General features: G+C 34.4%; 1 protein-coding gene, 1 long non-coding RNA gene and 1 other non-coding gene across 4 annotated transcripts; 2 read left to right on the top strand and 1 right to left on the bottom strand.

Moving 5' to 3' along the window:
- The first annotated feature begins 3879 nt into the window (after positions 1–3879).
- LOC113000825 (small nucleolar RNA R71) lies at positions 3880–3986 on the top strand. Its single transcript, XR_003266146.1, has one exon. It is a non-coding gene; the product is annotated as a small nucleolar RNA R71 (small nucleolar RNA).
- Positions 3987–6252: 2266 nt separating this feature from the next.
- Positions 6253–12446, bottom strand: LOC102663844 (putative disease resistance RPP13-like protein 1). 2 transcript variants are annotated; one of them, XM_041013607.1, is made up of 2 exons: positions 12040–12446; positions 6253–6299 (listed from the first exon to the last, which is right to left on the bottom strand). In XM_041013607.1, the coding sequence occupies exons 1-2, from the start codon at positions 12352–12354 to the stop codon at positions 6285–6287; spliced, it is 330 nt and encodes a 109-aa protein (XP_040869541.1). In that variant the 5' UTR covers positions 12355–12446; the 3' UTR covers positions 6253–6284. The 2 variants fall into 2 exon arrangements, with proteins under 2 accessions (XP_040869541.1, XP_014627861.3); XM_014772375.3 differs by lacking the exon at positions 6253–6299 and having other exon boundaries at positions 10352–12446.
- A 2621-nt stretch (positions 12447–15067) lies between these two features.
- LOC100779205 (uncharacterized) lies at positions 15068–16134 on the top strand. The gene is made up of 2 exons (XR_420213.4): positions 15068–15679; positions 15776–16134. It is a non-coding gene; the product is annotated as an uncharacterized lncRNA (long non-coding RNA).
- The last annotated feature ends 879 nt before the right edge of the window (positions 16135–17013 follow it).

Genomic DNA, 17013 nt, shown 5'->3' with positions numbered 1-17013 from the left:
CCTTGAAGATGGTGGGCCAATAGAAACCGCAATCAAGCACCTTGCGAGCTGTCCTTTGTATGCCAAGATGGCCACCTGGTGTGGAAGAATGACAGAATTGTAGGACTGAGTCAATCTCATGGTCTGGAATGCATCTCCTAATAACCTGGTCACTGCACAACTTCCACAAATAGAGGTCATCCCAAATATAATGCTTAGCATCGCTCTTAATTTTATCATTTTGAGCTTTTGATGCTAAGGGAGGAAAAACAGAAGCAACCAAATAATTCACAATATTAGCAAACCAGGGAGTGGGGAAGGAATCAGAAATACTATACAGAATGTGCAAATGGTCATCCGGAAAATCATCCCGAATGGGTGAGTCCTCAGGTGGTCAGCCACGAGGTTTTGTGCACCACTTTGATCACGGATCTCCAAATCAAACTCTTGGAGCCAAAGCACCCACCTGATCAATCTAGGCTTTGATTCAGCCTTCTTCAACAGGTAATTCAGAGCTGCATGGTCAGTATAAACAATAACACGAGTACCAAGCAAATATGAACAAAATTTTTCAAGAGCAAAAACTATCACTAATAGCTCTTTCTCTGTGGTAGTGTAATTTGCTTGAGTAGCATCCAAAGTTCTGGAAGCGTAGTAGATCACCTGAGGCATCTTATCAATCTTTTAAGCAAGGACAGCCCCCAATGTGTAATTGGATGCATCACACATTAACTCAAATGGGGCTGTCCAATCAGGTGCCTAAATGATAGGGGTGGTAGTCACCGCACGCTTGAGGCAATCAAAAGCCTCTTTGCACCGGTCATCAAAATCAAACTCCACCTTCTTTTGTAGTAGATTGGATAGTGGAAGGGCCACTTTGCTAAAATCCTTGATAAAACGCCTATAAAACTCTGCATGACCAAGAAAAGAACGAACCTCTCACACGCAAGAGGGGTAAGGCAATTGTGAAATAACATCTATTTTTGCAGGGTCTACCTCTATGCCCCTACTGGAAATGATATGCCCTAAAACTATACCTTGTTCTACCATGAAGTGACATTTTTCAAAATTCAGCACAAGGTTAGTTTCAATGCATCTACTAAGAACTCTATCCAGACTATCCAAACATGTATCAAAAGAGGATTCATAAACAGTAAAATCATCCATAAACACCTCTATGCAACTCTCTAAAAAGTCACTGAAAATGCTAAGCATGCACCGCTGGAAGGTACCAGGGGCGTTGCATAGGCCAAAGGGCATCCTCCTATAGGAAAAAGTGCCAAAGGGACAGGTGAATGTGGTCTTTTCTTGATCCTCAGGAGCAATATGAATTTGTAAATAACCAAAAAAACCATCAAGAAAATAGTAATGAGACTTACTTGCCAAGTGCTCAAGCATTTGATCAATGAATGGCAGAGGAAAATGATCTTTTCTGGTTACCTGGTTCAGCCTCCTATAATCATTGCAGACTCGCCAGTTGTTCTGCACTCTTGTGGGGATAAGCTCATCCCTCTCATTCTTGATCACTGTGAGGTCTGTCTTCTTAGGAGCCACTTGGACTAGACTCACCCACTGATTGTCAGAAATGGGGTAGATGATTCCAGCTTGTAAGTGCTTGGTCACTTCCTTTTTTCACCACATCTAGAATGACGGGGTTGAGTCGCCATTGTGGCTGTCTCACTGGCTTAGCTCCATCCTCTAAAAGTATCCTATGCATGCAGGTAGATGGGCTAATACCAGGAATGTCTGCTAAAGTCCATCCAATGGATTTCTTGTGCTTCTTGAGAACTAGCAACAACTTCTCCTCTTGCTCAGCAGCAAGGGAGGCAGAGATGATCACTGGAAATTTTTCCTTGTCCTCCAAGTAAGCATATTTGAGGGTTGCAGGTAAGGGCTTCAACTCTAATGTGGGTGGTGGCTGAACAGTCGGAGGAACCAGGGTAGGAGAAGAGGAAGGTTTCTCAGCCTGTACCTCATAAAGCAAGTCAGAAGTATATGAACTTCCTGCAACATGGTTAGTGCATTTTGACTCTAAAAAATAAACATCAAGAGGTACAACACCCGGAAAATCAGAACCAGACTCAAATTCAAATTCACTCTCAACATAAAAATCAGATACAGGATCAAATTCAAACTCAGATTCAGATTCAATGCATAAGGAATGAAAAGTATGCATATCAAATAAAATCGGATGTTTCCTACCACGAAGAACAAAATCAAAATCAAACATATAATCATCAATAATCTGATCAATTATCTCAGCACGAAAAACAGAATGATCCTTAGATGGATGTTTCATGGCATCAAGAATGTTAAAATGAACAACAATATCACCAAATTCCATAGACAATGTGCCAACATAAACATCTATCTTGGTTCAGGCTGTTTTCATAAATGGCCTACCTAAAATAATTGGAACTAAACCTTGGGAAAATACCTCTTCCATGTTAAGAACATAAAAATCAACAGGAAAAATAAGTTCACCAACCCGAACCAGCACATCCTCTATGAAACCTACGGGGTAAGCAACACTTCTATTTGCCAAATGAGTCACCACATATGTAGATTGCAAAGGTCCAAGAGATAAAGAATTGAAAATGGACAAAGGCAAGACACTAACTGATGCTCCTAGATCTAGCATGGCATTCTCAGGAATGTGAGGAACAAATTTACCTATCAATGCTGACACATTTCTGCCTATGCTAATCCTTTCATTGTCTTTGAGCTTCCTTTTGTGGGTGCACAACTCCTTTAGAAACTTGGCATATCTTGGAATCTGCTTGATGGCATCTAGCAGAGGTATGTTCACTTCTACTTTCCTGAAGGTCTCCAAGATCTCCTTTTCCGCTTCTTCCATTTTTTTGTTTGGAATTGCTCTAGGTGGGAATGGAAGAGGGAGAAGAGGCTGTGATAAGTCAGAATTACTGGAAGGTCCACTTGCATGAAAATTTTTGTTAGGAAGCTTTCTCTTTTATGCAACTATCTCATCCTCTTTTTCAGGTGTAGAATGAAGCTTGACAGGTTCAGGTGCAGGTGCTGCTACTGGTGGAGGCACTTGAATTTGGTTGCCAGACCTCAAGGTGTTGGCACTCATATTTTTCGGATTCTGCAAAGTTTATGAAGGTAATTTGTCAGAATTTTGGGACTGAGCTTGGTTCAACTGAGTAGCCATCTGCCCCATCTGATTTGTCAGACTCTGAATGGAGGCTCTTGTCTCTTGCTGACATTGCATATTCTGGACAGTCATTTGCCTCACTAACTCTTCTAAGGAAGGTTGAGGAGGAGCCTCAGTTGCTTGTTGTCTTTGTTGTGGCTGCTGCTGTATTGGAGGAGGAACATATGGCTTGATTGGACCAGCAGCATTCTGGAAAGGAAGGACAGGCTGTTGTTGTTGTGGAGGACTTGCCCATCTCAGATTTGGATGATTTCTCCAACCTGGATTGTATCTGTTGCTTGAAAGATCATAATTATTCTGCTGTTGTTGGTTTTGCTGCTGAGAGGGTCTATTATAAATGTTTGCAGCATAACCTTCAGGTTGCTCATTGACTCCAGATTCCTGCAAAGAAGGACAAAGATCTGTATGGTGATCTACAGAAGAACATAGACCACAGACTCTTGCAACAGGTGCAGATTTCTGATTCATGGCAAGCTGAGTTACTAGGTTGACTAAGGCATCAAGTTTTCCCTCAAGCTTTTTATTTTCAGCAGATGAAGATGAATCTGTGGCCACCTCATGGACTCCTCTAAGGACAATAGCATCATTTCTTACATCGAATTGTTGGGAGTTGGAAGCCATCTTCTCAATCAAATTCCTAGCCTTAGCAGGAGTCATATCACCAAGAGCTCCTCTCCATGTTGCTACGTCCCTCATAGAAATATTGCAGAAGGAGTTGCTCAGAAATCTGGTGGTGAGGACAGCTTGCAAACAATTTCTTGAATCTTTCCCAGTACTCATACAAGCTCTCTCCACTAAGTTGCTTGATGCCCGAAATGTCTTTTTTGATGGCAGTGGTCCTAGATGCAAGGAAGAATTTCTCCAAGAACACCCTCTTAAGGTCATCCCAGTTGAAAATGGACCTAGGAGCATGGTAGTATAGCCAATCTTTTGCCACTGCCTCTAGAGAATAAGGAAAAGCCTTTAGCAAGATATGATCTTCTTGGACATCAGGGGGCTTCATGGTGGAACAAACAATATGGAACTCCTTAAGATGCTTATGAGGATCCTTCACCTGCAAGACCATGAAACTTGGGCAGCAAATGTATTAGTCTAGTCTTGAGAACATATGGAACACCCTCATCAGGATATTGAATGCACAAGTTTTCATAAGTGAAATTAGGTGCAGCCATCTCCCTAAGAGTCCTCTCACGAGGTGGAGGTTGAGCCATGTTCTTAGTATGAAAATTAGTAATTGAATGCTCAAAATCAGAATATTCAGAATCACCAGCAACAAAATACTCAGAATGCTCAAAATGCATAGAATGATCAGGATGCACACTATGCCTAACTAATCTATGAAAGGTTCTGTCTATTTTAGGATTGAAGGGTTGTAAATCACCTGGATTGCCCCTAGTCATGCACTATATACAACAAATAATGTGTTCTCAAATAAGCACCAGGGGAGGGTTAAAACTACAACTATAGTCAAACGATATCCAAATGAGCTGAAATTTTGTGAGCAACACCCTAAAATCATGAAAAGATAGCACAAAAATTTTCAGACAAAAATTCAAAGTCTAACTATGAAAACTGCCTAAGGAAAGTTTAGAAAAATAAGACAATAATACTAAAAAAATAAAGAAAACTTAGTAAACGGCTGATTTTTCAAGTTTAATACGGCAACTGACCTATACCATAGGTCAGTTGCCATTGGCATGGGAAATTTTCTTCTACCCCAAATGCATAAAATAATAGTCATTTTGATAGCCGAAGCAAAAATTATGGCCGTTTTAAGTTTTGCTAAAAACAAGTCCCCAAAATTTTTGCCTCTCTCAAATTCAGCCACACCAAGTGCTTCTGGTATTTTTCACACAAAATATGGACCAAAACAAACTACCACACAAAAAATCAGCCAAAAATAACAACTCTAACTATCAAAACAAAAATTGCCAATTAAATTGCAAAATCAGTCGCTAATCACTATTCAAAGCATTACACAAAATTGAAACAGTCGCTAAACAGGAAACGCGACTCAAATGCAAAATAGAACGCTACTCAAAACAAAACAACACACACTCACAACCTAAACGACAGAGCTACACACAAAAAAAAAAACTAAACACTATTATGAACCTTTGGCCCACTGCTCCCTAGCAACGGCGCCAAATTTGATCGAGACCGTACCCGAATCAAATAAACATTAAAAATGCAGTATCTAGGAAGTGATCCTAGGTCGTCTCCCAACAAGCAATGGTCAACCAAACGTTCATAACAGATAGTAATAAAACAGTAACGAATTGGGGGGGGTTGTTTGTTTTTGTAAATTAAACAGCAAGCAAATTTGAATTAGAAAATGATAGAATTAAAACATGTTGTTTCCCCGTGATTCACAAGCAAGTCTCTTATCCTGGGTTACGAGAATTTATCCTTAATCAGTTCAACCACTTAATCCAACCCTAAATTAAATTACTAAGCGAAAATTAACATAAGGTTGTCATTATGTGATTAAGCAACACATACACCAATTAATCATGAACGAAACTAATCATTAAGCATGAACGTAAATTAAGCGCAAAGACAATTAATCAAGCACTAAGCATGCATGGATTAATAGCAACAAATACAAAGTAATTGGTGAAGAGGAAAAACTGATCAGAATTCAATAGTAATAACAAAACCTCAAAGAGAGTTGTGCTTGATCCTCAAGAGAAAACAATGCTGGAGACTTAGCCTTCCATTAATCAGTAGAAAATGAAATTGTAGATTGAAGCAGAAATGAAATTGCAGAAAACAAATTTTATTCTACGCGAACAGTACGCATGAACAGCAAAAACTGGAATTCTAAAACCATAGAATTATTCTCCTCTCCAAAAAAAAACTCTCTAAACTAAAACCCTGGTGCTGTTATATAGGTCCTCAGCCCCAAAGCTTACAAATCTATTTTAAGTCCAAGCCCATAAATAAAATAAAATCTGGACAAGATAAGATTGGATGGAATAAAATTTGGACAAGATAAGATAAGATTGGATGGAATAAAATCTAGACGAAATAAAATCTAGATGAAATAAAATCTGGATAAGATAAGATTTGATAAAATAAAATTGTCTGCTCTCTTTAAGTCCAAGCCCAATTCCGGATTCAAACCCAGTTACTTATAATTCTCCTGAAATTAAATTAAAAACACAAAATTAGTCAAGTAGGCCCAAATGATAAAACTGCATAATTAATTTGATAATTAAGGCTAATCAGTAATTAAAATGGTGACAAAAAGGGTTAAGAAATAGGAGAAAATAAGGACACATCAGGGACCTTCAGACAAACTTTTCTGGAGATGTATTTTCCAGAAGATGTGAAGAATAGGAATGAGAGTTCCTCGAGCTGAAATAGGGGAGTATGTCGGTGGAAGAGTATGCAGCGAGATTTGAGAACCTCGTAAGGTATTTTCCTCATTATCAGGGAGAAGCTGGGGAGAGGTCCAAATGTGTGAAATTTTTCAATGGCCTCTAACCAGAAGTAAAGATGATGGTGAATTGTCATGATATTCACAACATTGCACAGTTGACCAACATGTGTTGGATCTTTTACGAGGATCAGTGGGAGAAGGTTGCATTTACAGGAACACCTTAATGTGATTAACAAGAGTGGGTCTTTCTCTATTCATAACAAAAATAACAACATCACAATATATCAAGCAGTTTAACAAGACATGATTGGAAGATGAGTAACCAATAACAAGATGAGCACCCGATTAATTAGGAGACAATAATTTTAAATAAGGATTACTCATCCAGAATCAACCATAGATATTCCAAATGAATTCTATAAACGAAAACATGACGATAATGTACACCCATATAAAGACGTTAACAATCGCTTGATTATGACAGAAACATCAGTAATCCAATTGTTTGATGTAGGCTTATAACACAAAGAATGAATTATACTCAAATTTTCAAGTGTAATCAAATTACTTGACTTAAGCAAGCAACACAACGGAAAATGGATTGTACTAGAACGGAAAGGTACAGTCGAAAGAGTATTCCTTAATAATTATATCTCGATGAGTCATCGAACAATAGAGTATTAGCATCGCTAAAAGAAAGAATTCATAAACAACTATATTGTCTATGCAATTAAGGCAGAACATTATACTACAAGCATACTTAGAATTATAAGATTTCTATAACAAGTATATCACATACGTATAAGAAGTAAGAATTGAACAGTCACCAAGAGTGTATTTAAGGAATCACAAGTTACAACAACCACACTAATGGTCACACACAAAGAAAGAAAAAAGAATTAGTCAACACATGCTAACACATTGATTAAACGCATTAATTCATAACACACCTGCAAGTTCAAGGTTTTTGACAACATTACCACACACATCAAGTTTTCAAGTCCACTTGTATCACTTAACAACTTGCCATGACATCCTACCGCACTTCACGAATTGTAGACATGGTCAGTCTCATAACTCATGACTCAACAATGGAATTATGGTATAACAGACATTAAGGATGCAACGCACATCACAAGCATCATTCAATCTCATTTAATCATGTAAAGTAAAATATAATTAATAATTCAAGCACGTTCAACAAAACTAGTCATAAGTAACCACATAGAGTGCACACCAGAATATGGTAAGCACATAACACACTGGCCGAAAGGTTCGACCTGCTCTGATACCACTAAAATGTGACACCCTCTACCCCTCACATATATACTAATAAAGGAATAAAAATTCAAATATTAATTAAAAGTATTTTTAAAACATTTTTTTAAACAAGTCTTTCAAAGTGGAAAAAGGCTCACATTCATTTTCTTCTACATCATATTCAAACTTGTCTAAATAAATAATAATGGAGTCAAAAGAGTAATCTCGACTCAAACAAGGTCGTCTAAGCTTCATACAATTAATATAGAACCTATATCCTAATGTCCCACCCTATCAGAATGTTGTGTTCTCGTGTCCTCTAGCATGAGGTTCTTCATAGTCATCCACCTATTCATCTGCTCCCCCGAACACAAGTTCAAGATCATCACAGGATCCAAACACAACAACACATAGGGAGTGAGTTATCACATTCCTAGCTAATAGAGAAACAAGACAATTAAATATACATATTATATAAATGAGATACCGCTTGCTTAAACATAGCTCACGTAATTTCACCACGTTGTCATTCAAAATTCACTTTTCAATCATCAATCATATTACACAAGAATCCCACACTCCGATCAAGCTATAATAACACATCAATTTTCATAATAAACAATTAGCAAGCGTATGCAACAGTTATGTTAAGACTCAATCCTATATGCAATGTGGTACCATGTCAGTGAAAAACCTCGTCGGGCGCCTAGGAGTACTTGACAAGACAAACCACACACTAACAAGTCAAGTCACTCTCACTAGGTAATATCATAGGGAGACCAGTTAGGGTCACAGTGTTTTGCGAGAATGCTCCAACCATATGGGATCAACATAGGCTTAAAGGAGCACTCAAATCGTGTGACCCCCAAGGCCTACACTCCGAAGAATCCGTCAGGGCCTCTCCCTCCTGATTCAGGTCCAACCCAGAAAACATTTTAGCGCACAGACTCTATCTATGAACTGTACAAAACACACAAATCCTCAATTGTTCTCAAAATAGTTTTAACTCGTCGCCCTTAAAGGGTCTTAGCATTAACTCACCGCCCTTAAAGGGTCTTAAAGTCGTGTGATTGTACAATCCATAGTTTACAACTCAATGCACACAACATATCGATACACACAACATCTCAATCACGTGCATACTCGGTTTATCACATACACTCAATCTCAATTACAATGATATAATCTCAAAATAGCATGTTATTACACCTTATGAATCATATTCACTTTACCTACGAACTATGCAATACACACAACTACTTAATTATTTTCAAAATCATTTTAACTCATCGTGCTTGTGATTAAACTCGTCGGTTTTCCACAATAGATCTCATCACGATACTCGTCACGTAAAACTCGTCACCCTTACAGGGTCTTACAGTTGTGTGATTGCACAATTCATAGCTCACAACACAATACACATCTCAATATACATGTATTCCGTCATTCATCACATGTTCAATTCACCACATACTCACAATTTGAATTATCATTTCATATCCTCAATATAACAATTTATACAAAAGACTATCACAACCTGGGGACTAAAACCCCTCAAATAATATTACACAATTATATCAAAATCATAGGTCAAAATATACAAATATCAAGAACACAATTTATCAAGCATTTCTCATCAGAACATCAATATTTTATTTATAATTATAAAGGAAAAATTACAATTTAATAAACATTCTAAAATAAAACCCCAATTTAATATTTTAAGGATCCCTACACATGTTCTCACTAATCTCCAATTGTGAATAACTCATCCCTTACCTCTAAGCGGACTCATGTCTTCCGAAAGCAATAGCGGCATCTCTAGCAAGTTCCTAAGATTCCTCAATTTCTTCCTCTGGTTGCTCTGATAGGATTCCCAAACGTTAGAGAGAATGAGAAGAGATTGAAGCCTCCATTTGTACTATCTTCGTGTGATTACTTTTTCTCCCTTCATGAATATGATTTCGCAAATCTCAACGGTGAAGGTGTGCGCAATTGAATTTCACACAAGATATCAAAATTTCAGGACAATCCAACGGTTAACAAAACGGGGATCGTAGTTTTACCGAGACAGCTCTGGGTTTCTGCGGGAAAGGAAAATGCTACAATGCGAAGGGTATTTCTCTTAGCTCAGACACGATATCATAATTCACAACGGTGAGAATGCTCGGAATTGGGTTGCAAACATGCTGTTTAAATTTCACGATGATCCAACGGTGAATGAGCCTGAGATCATCATTTTTCTGAGACAGGTTTGGCGGCTTACGGGAAAAAGAAAGAGTTTTGAGGAAGAGAGAAAAAATGAAATTAAAAGATAAAGGAGATTGAGGAGTCCGTCTCAAAACTGACCTATTATGTTGCTATTTATAGCTAAGGGTATTCACGACCTATTATTTACTCTATTTATTTATTTTTATTATTTTATAAATAAAAGAAACTCTATTTTATTCTCTATCATATGAATAATAACATATCCTTTTTATTTTTTCTCAAATCATTATTTTATCATATCTATTTTTATTTATTTATTTATTTATAAAACATCATTATTCTCTAAAATTTTATTTACGAACAAAATGGAATGTTACATGCATTTCCACCAAAGTTGTGCCACTAATATCAAGGTGGCGTAAATTGACCAAATTTCCTATCTGTCTAGGAAGATGAGTAAGAAATTTACAATTTGTTAATTTCAGAGTCTGCAATTTGTAAAGCTTGAAAGTTGCATCAGGCAACCTTTTGATAGAAGTATAGGAAAGGTCAAGATACTGCAAAAGCACCAAATAGCCTATTGAATCAGGCAGCTCAGTGATATTGGTGTATTGACACAATGACAATATTCGCAAACATCTTAGTTTTGGCAACCATATATGTGATACCATCTTGGTCAAGTAACTTTCAAAATCTGGATATCGGGGTTGGGGTCGAAAGGTCCTCAGAGAGTTCATGTCATACAAACCCTCAAATCTTCTAGAGACATCACACCACTTTGTAAGAAATGCTAAATGGCGAACAGTTCCTGGGATTTCACCACTTTCAAAGTAGCAATAACATTTTCCAGATACTAGTTTAGCTAAATCATAAATGAGGTTATGCATTCTGAACTTCTCCTTTGCTTTAGTCTTGTCTTTTTCAATTAAAGATCTAAATAATAATTCATCAAAGCATTCTGCGCCAGCTAATTCCATTGGTTTCTCTCCATGAGGCTGTTGTAGAAAGCCTTCAGCCATCCATAACAAAATCAATTCCTTCCTATCCAACAAATGTTGTCTCGGAAAAATTGAACAATATGCAAAACATCTTTTCATAAATGCTGGCAGATGAAGATAACTTATGCGTAAAGCTGGTAAAACATCATCATGTGCCCATAAGTTGCTGTTCAGAATTTTATTCCATTCCCCGACATCGACATTTGATCGCAAAAGGCCTCCCAATGTTTTAGCAGCTAATGGTAGCTAGGCCATTGCATTTTCTTGCAATTTTCCTACCAATTTCTTCTAGGTTTGGATATTTGTCATAACCATCATTTCCAAATGCATGTCTAGCTAGTATTCGCCAACAATTTTCATCAGTAAGAGGTTTCAACTCACAGATGGGAAATGTATGCGTGACCTTTGCAACTCTTTGTTGTCGGGTTGTAACAATGATCTTACTTCCCTTTTTCCCGCTACTGAAAGGAGTTGTTAGGTGATGCCAGTCACTATACTTGTCATTCCAAAGGTCATCAAGCACAAGCAAAAATTTCTTCTCTCTTAAGTTATTCTTTAATTCAACACGAAGAACATCAAGATTAGTATTATGACAATCCTTCATAGTAAGAGACTCAACGATTTTCTTCGTTAACCTAAAAACATCAAAATCATCTGACACCCATGCCCAAGCTGTCAAATCAAAATGATCTTGTACTTCATTGTCATTATAAAAGGCATTGAGCAAGGGTTGTTTTTCCCAGACCTCCCATGCCCAATATTGTGATCACTTCTATGTTATTATTATTCTTGTTGTCACCATCAGATAGAAGCATGTTTAGTAGCTTCTCTTTCTCATCCTCTCTTGCCACAACAACAGATTCAATCAATGAATCTGTAGCTGTTCTACAAGAGACTCTCCTAGAAACACTTTGCAAACCAAGAATATCTTTTTGTTTCACAAAATGTTCTAGCCTTCTAGATATTGCTTCAAGCTTGGAATTCATGCTCCTATGGAATTTTGTAAAGCGAGAAGAAAGTAATGATCTGACCTGACTAGTAAACTTTGTAGATTCTCCCTTGACCTTGCTTCCTAAGGATTCTGTGTTGATTGCATCCAACAAATCTTCTGCGTCATAGACAACATCTTTCAATTCATCAACCCATGCTTTCACAGTTATATGCTTCTCCTCAGCATCATTGAGTACAACATTAAGTGCTAACAGCTTTATCTTTACCTCATCCAACTCAGAAACATTCAGCTCTGTGATGAAGAAGAAATCTCGAAATTCTGTTGAAGCTATCCTGTTTAATAAGATCTCCACAGAAGCAGAGATAAGTGCCTCTCCCACCATAGCTAAGGCCATTTCTTCTCTTGTTTTGCAAAATTGATCAGAACACTGAACCTCCTCGTGCCAATGTTAACGAAGTGATAGGTGCAAACTTGTGCAATTGAGGAATTGTTGTATTTTAATTATTAAATCAAGTCAATGTTTTGATTTCACAAGTATTTTAATCAAGAAGTAAACGCGTGAACCTCTTTGCTTTTTTGGTTTTATGCATATATAAATGTTGACCGACCAAAAGTATGACATAGCCATCATTTGTTTTGTTATTTTTTTATTGACTTAAATATGTTTTTGAGTTTTAATAAATGTTGGATTGTTGTATTTGATTACTTATATTATGCTCATTCAACTGAGCTACAGGCCCTAGGTGGGAAATTTATTAGGTACTTTTGTTGAAACTAAATTATATAAATAAATAGAATATAAACTAATTCAGGTTGCAATTAAGTCGTGATTAAATACTGCAGTTTGTTGTTAAATTCAATCCATCAAATATGATCGATGTTATGGCCTTTTTGCAAATAAAACTTTTTTTCTTCTTCTTCTAATACTAGAATGGGTGACCTTTGTCATGTAGGTAATTAAATATTGTTTATGAATATTTTTAGAATAAAATTTAAATATATAAATATTTTTAAATAGATATTATGAATAATTTATGATTAAAATATTAAATTTTAATTATTAATTAACTGTATATATTTTTCTAATGAATTGTTGGTATACATTATAGATATAAAGTTAATTATATATATGGTAGACTATGATTTATAAAATACGATAAATTGGAAAAATAAAAATTAATTATATATCATGTAACATAGTAATTTAAATAGTTATTTAAAATAAAAGCTTAATCAACTAAAGTAAGAGTTCCTAATTACAATAAAAATATTTTTTTATATGAAATAACATTTTTAACTATATATTTTTAAATTGTCGTTAAAAAATTATATTTTTATATTGAAACCTAACTTTAATATTGGTGTCCTTTTCTGATGAAATTTAAATTGCATTTTGTTTACAACAATAATTCAATTGCATTTCAATGGATCAATTTTTTTATTTTTTTACGAAAATAGATTCTTGCTACTTATCATTAACTAATTGCTTAAAAAAATTAACTATTTTTCCTACTTAGAATAATTTAAAACCGCTACTTTTAAGTGGGGGTCTTTTATTTTAAAATTATTTTAATTTTAAATTAACGGTCATTCAATTACTTTTTTTTAGATAATTCTAAATACTTATAAATTTATACTTTTTTTACTATTTTATAAAAATATAGCTTTGATCAAATTTTATATATATTAAAAAAATTTATTTTTTATGTAGTATTAAATTCTGCTAACTAATTTTGCAGCTGAAAATAATTAAATACCGTTACTTTTAAGTAGAGATATTTGATTTTAAATTATTTTAATTTACGGTCATACAATTATTTTAATTAAATTAAGTAATAGACACATTATTTTGTCTATCAATTATTCATTTAGACATATTTTAGATAAAAGAAAATATTTTTCTAAGGCAACCCCAATATTTTTCATCTCTCTCTTCCTTTGTTGATGACTCACATCAATATAATTAAGCAAAAAAAAAAATTAAATTAAAATGAAAATCTGAAAAAAAAATGCACAAGGGATACATTCACACAAAAAACAAATAAAAAATAATAAGATCAAAAGATTAATTCCATTAAATGAAATAAAACAAGTTTAGGTATAAGGTGTAAAAGGAGTATGCAAAGTGTCTTTTCAATACAAAGACATCATATACTAACACCAAGTTATTTAAAGTCACCCTCAACAATTTATAATAATTATACATTTTACCTTTTTCACTGCATGCGTATTATAATTATTATTATTATTATTATTATTATTATTATTATTAAACTAATTGTTTATTAATGGATGCAAGTAATAAAAAAAACCTAATTGCCGGTAATCAATATGAAATTGCTAAAAATATTTTATACATAATTTTAAATAGGCTTATATGTAAGTTTGATATTTCTTTTTTCTTAATCTATAATTTTGATCTTTTCATTTTAAAATAGCGATATTTAATTTGGTCCCTATATTTTAAAAAAAATCATAATTAATCCCTATATTTTAAAATAAATACTTGTGGTCATTCAATTTTAGAAAACTCAATTTTGGTTCTCAAATTTTCTTTTAAAAAAATGTAATTTTGGTTAAATCTTCAATTTTATCTATGTTTTATTTCTTACATTATAATTTTGATTTGATCTTGAATATGTTAGGTCTAAGGTTTAATAGTATCAAAATAAAAGAAATAAATCATAGATAAAATTGAAGATTTGACTAAAATTATAAATATTCTAAAATAAGATGACCACATGTCTCTATTTTGAAATAGAGGATTAAAATCATGGATTTCTTAAATTATGGATCAAACATCTCTATTTTAAAATAGAGGAACAAAAAATTTGCACAGTAAACAAAATATGGGACCAAAGTCACATTTAATCCTTTTGAATAAATATCTTTGTCAATTATAAATAATAACCTTCTTTTGTCTCCTCCACTATTTTTTCTTATGTGTTAGCCTCACATTTACTTGCACATATAATAATTTAAGCATAATTATTTGCAAACAAAATAATTTAAAGATAATTATGAAATTCAAAAATAAAAATATGTGCCTTAAGACTCTGACTACTAGAAATAACGCATTTCACAACACGCATTTAAAGTGGGTCCTTACAAAACCACTTTTGTTTGGGGTAATGGCAGTTTTGTAAATATTGACAACATTTCAAAGACGGTTTTACCAAACCGCCTTTATTTTATAGTATTCAAATACGGTTTCGAGAAAAACCGTCTTTAAACTTGTGCAGTTTTAAAATTTAAATTTGAATAATGCTGATGACTCTTCCTTTTTCCAATGCTCTTCCCTCTTTCCAACAATGCCTTCTCCCCTCCTTCTCGAGAAAACGCGTCTCGTGCCTCTTTCCTCTTCCTAAACCCCGAAAGAACAAAACTGAGAGCCACTAAAACGAGAAAGTCATATCTCTTTCTCACATAGACACATTCTCTTATTTTTGTTATTCCTTCCTCGTCATGGAGTCGCGAGTGCGGTCACGCACCGGAACCTTGTCCTCCCTCCCTCACCTCCGCAAGCCACCGCGGGAGGTCGGTGCCGGCCCCTCCCTCGTCACCGTGAAGGCCGTGGGCTCCATGGCGAACGACGGGAACCTGTTTTGGGTGAGGCAGCTACGCCCAAAGCTCTGCTCGCCAGCGCTGAAGAAGGAGGCCTTCCTCCTCCAGCCATGCCTCGTCATCGCCGGCCGAGGGCAGTGATTCCGTTGGGTGAGGTTCGTTTCATCCATTCTGACTCAGCGAACTCGACCACGTCACTCTCCTAACTAATGTCATTCATTTTTTTCATTTTTTAATAATTATTATCACAGAGAAGCAAAGGTTGCTCCGGCGGGTTTTTTCGAGAAGTATCCGGCTCTGGTGACTGGATTCTTCTTCTTCACGTGCTATGTCACGAGTCGGGACTCTGTTCTGTGTCTCTTACGTTCCCTAAGCTTAACTTTTAACCACTTAACTGTGTTCCACGAGGAATAGATAGACTTTTATGTGTGGCTGTGATCGTTCCAAGTGTTAAAATTATGGTTTTGTCCTTTTTCTTTTTTGATGCAGGTACTTGAAAGTGATTTTCAGATCTACAATTACTTGCTCATGAATTTCATGTCTTGATGTTAATTGTGATTGGATCCGTGAAATGTTATGTGCAAACATGTTTCTCTGTCCTTTGTTAAAATCGGTTGTTAATGAATAGTTTTTTTTTGTTGAATTATGAATAAGGTTAATTTAAGGAAATACTTTTAACCACATTACTTGATTTATTTCCATGACTCCCACCAAAAACTAAATTCCTCCAATGCTATATAGAATTTTCATTTTACTAATATAAATATTAATATAATATTAAATTTAAGATGATTTATTTTTAAATTAAACTATCAAATTTGACTTTAATATGAAATTTCTATAATGATTTTCATATTAAATTAGGCCTTTATTATCTCACCAACATTATTTTATATTAAGGTAAATGTATAAATAATGAAAATAATAAATATATATAATTAAGGTAACTGTAGGTATCAATAATTAGATAAATTGGTATCTACAGAAGAAATTTTAAAATTTAGAAATAAATAGAAATATCTTTTTTTTATAATAAATTAACAAAAAAATTAACGTTGATTTGATTGATTTATATAAAATTCTTTTCTTTTGTGAGCTTAAAATATATAATTCTATTAAGTGTGAAAAAAATACGAGTTTATGTTTTTTTTTGGTTCAGAGATCACATAGTTATTCTCCAACTCATTGTAATTCAGTAAGTAAAAAAATATTTTAAATATAAAATAAAAATATTCAACATGAAATACTCAAACATTGATTTTTTAAAAATATTTAAGTAATTTAAAGTAATTAAGAGTAATATATATTTTAATTCAAATTAATTAATAACATTAATATATTTTGATTCAAAATTACAACATATTCAAATTAAGATAAAATATAAATAATTTATGAAGTGAATATAAACTTAATTTTTATTTTTATTATTTCCATATTTTGTTAGATATAATAATTTATTGGATCTTCAACTGACTATTTATATTACACA

Source organism: Glycine max, chromosome 20 (genome assembly GCF_000004515.6).
Source record: "Glycine max cultivar Williams 82 chromosome 20, Glycine_max_v4.0, whole genome shotgun sequence".
NCBI lineage: Eukaryota > Viridiplantae > Streptophyta > Magnoliopsida > Fabales > Fabaceae > Glycine > Glycine max.
The sequence above is the reverse complement of the archived record's forward strand: the minus strand, read 5'-3'. Positions and strand labels throughout refer to the sequence as shown.

Excerpts from the sequence above, each read along its gene's own strand:
- LOC102663844 (XM_014772375.3), bottom strand. The coding sequence starts at position 12,354 with ATGGCCTTAGCTATGGTGGGAGAGGCACTTATCTCTGCTTCTGTGGAG.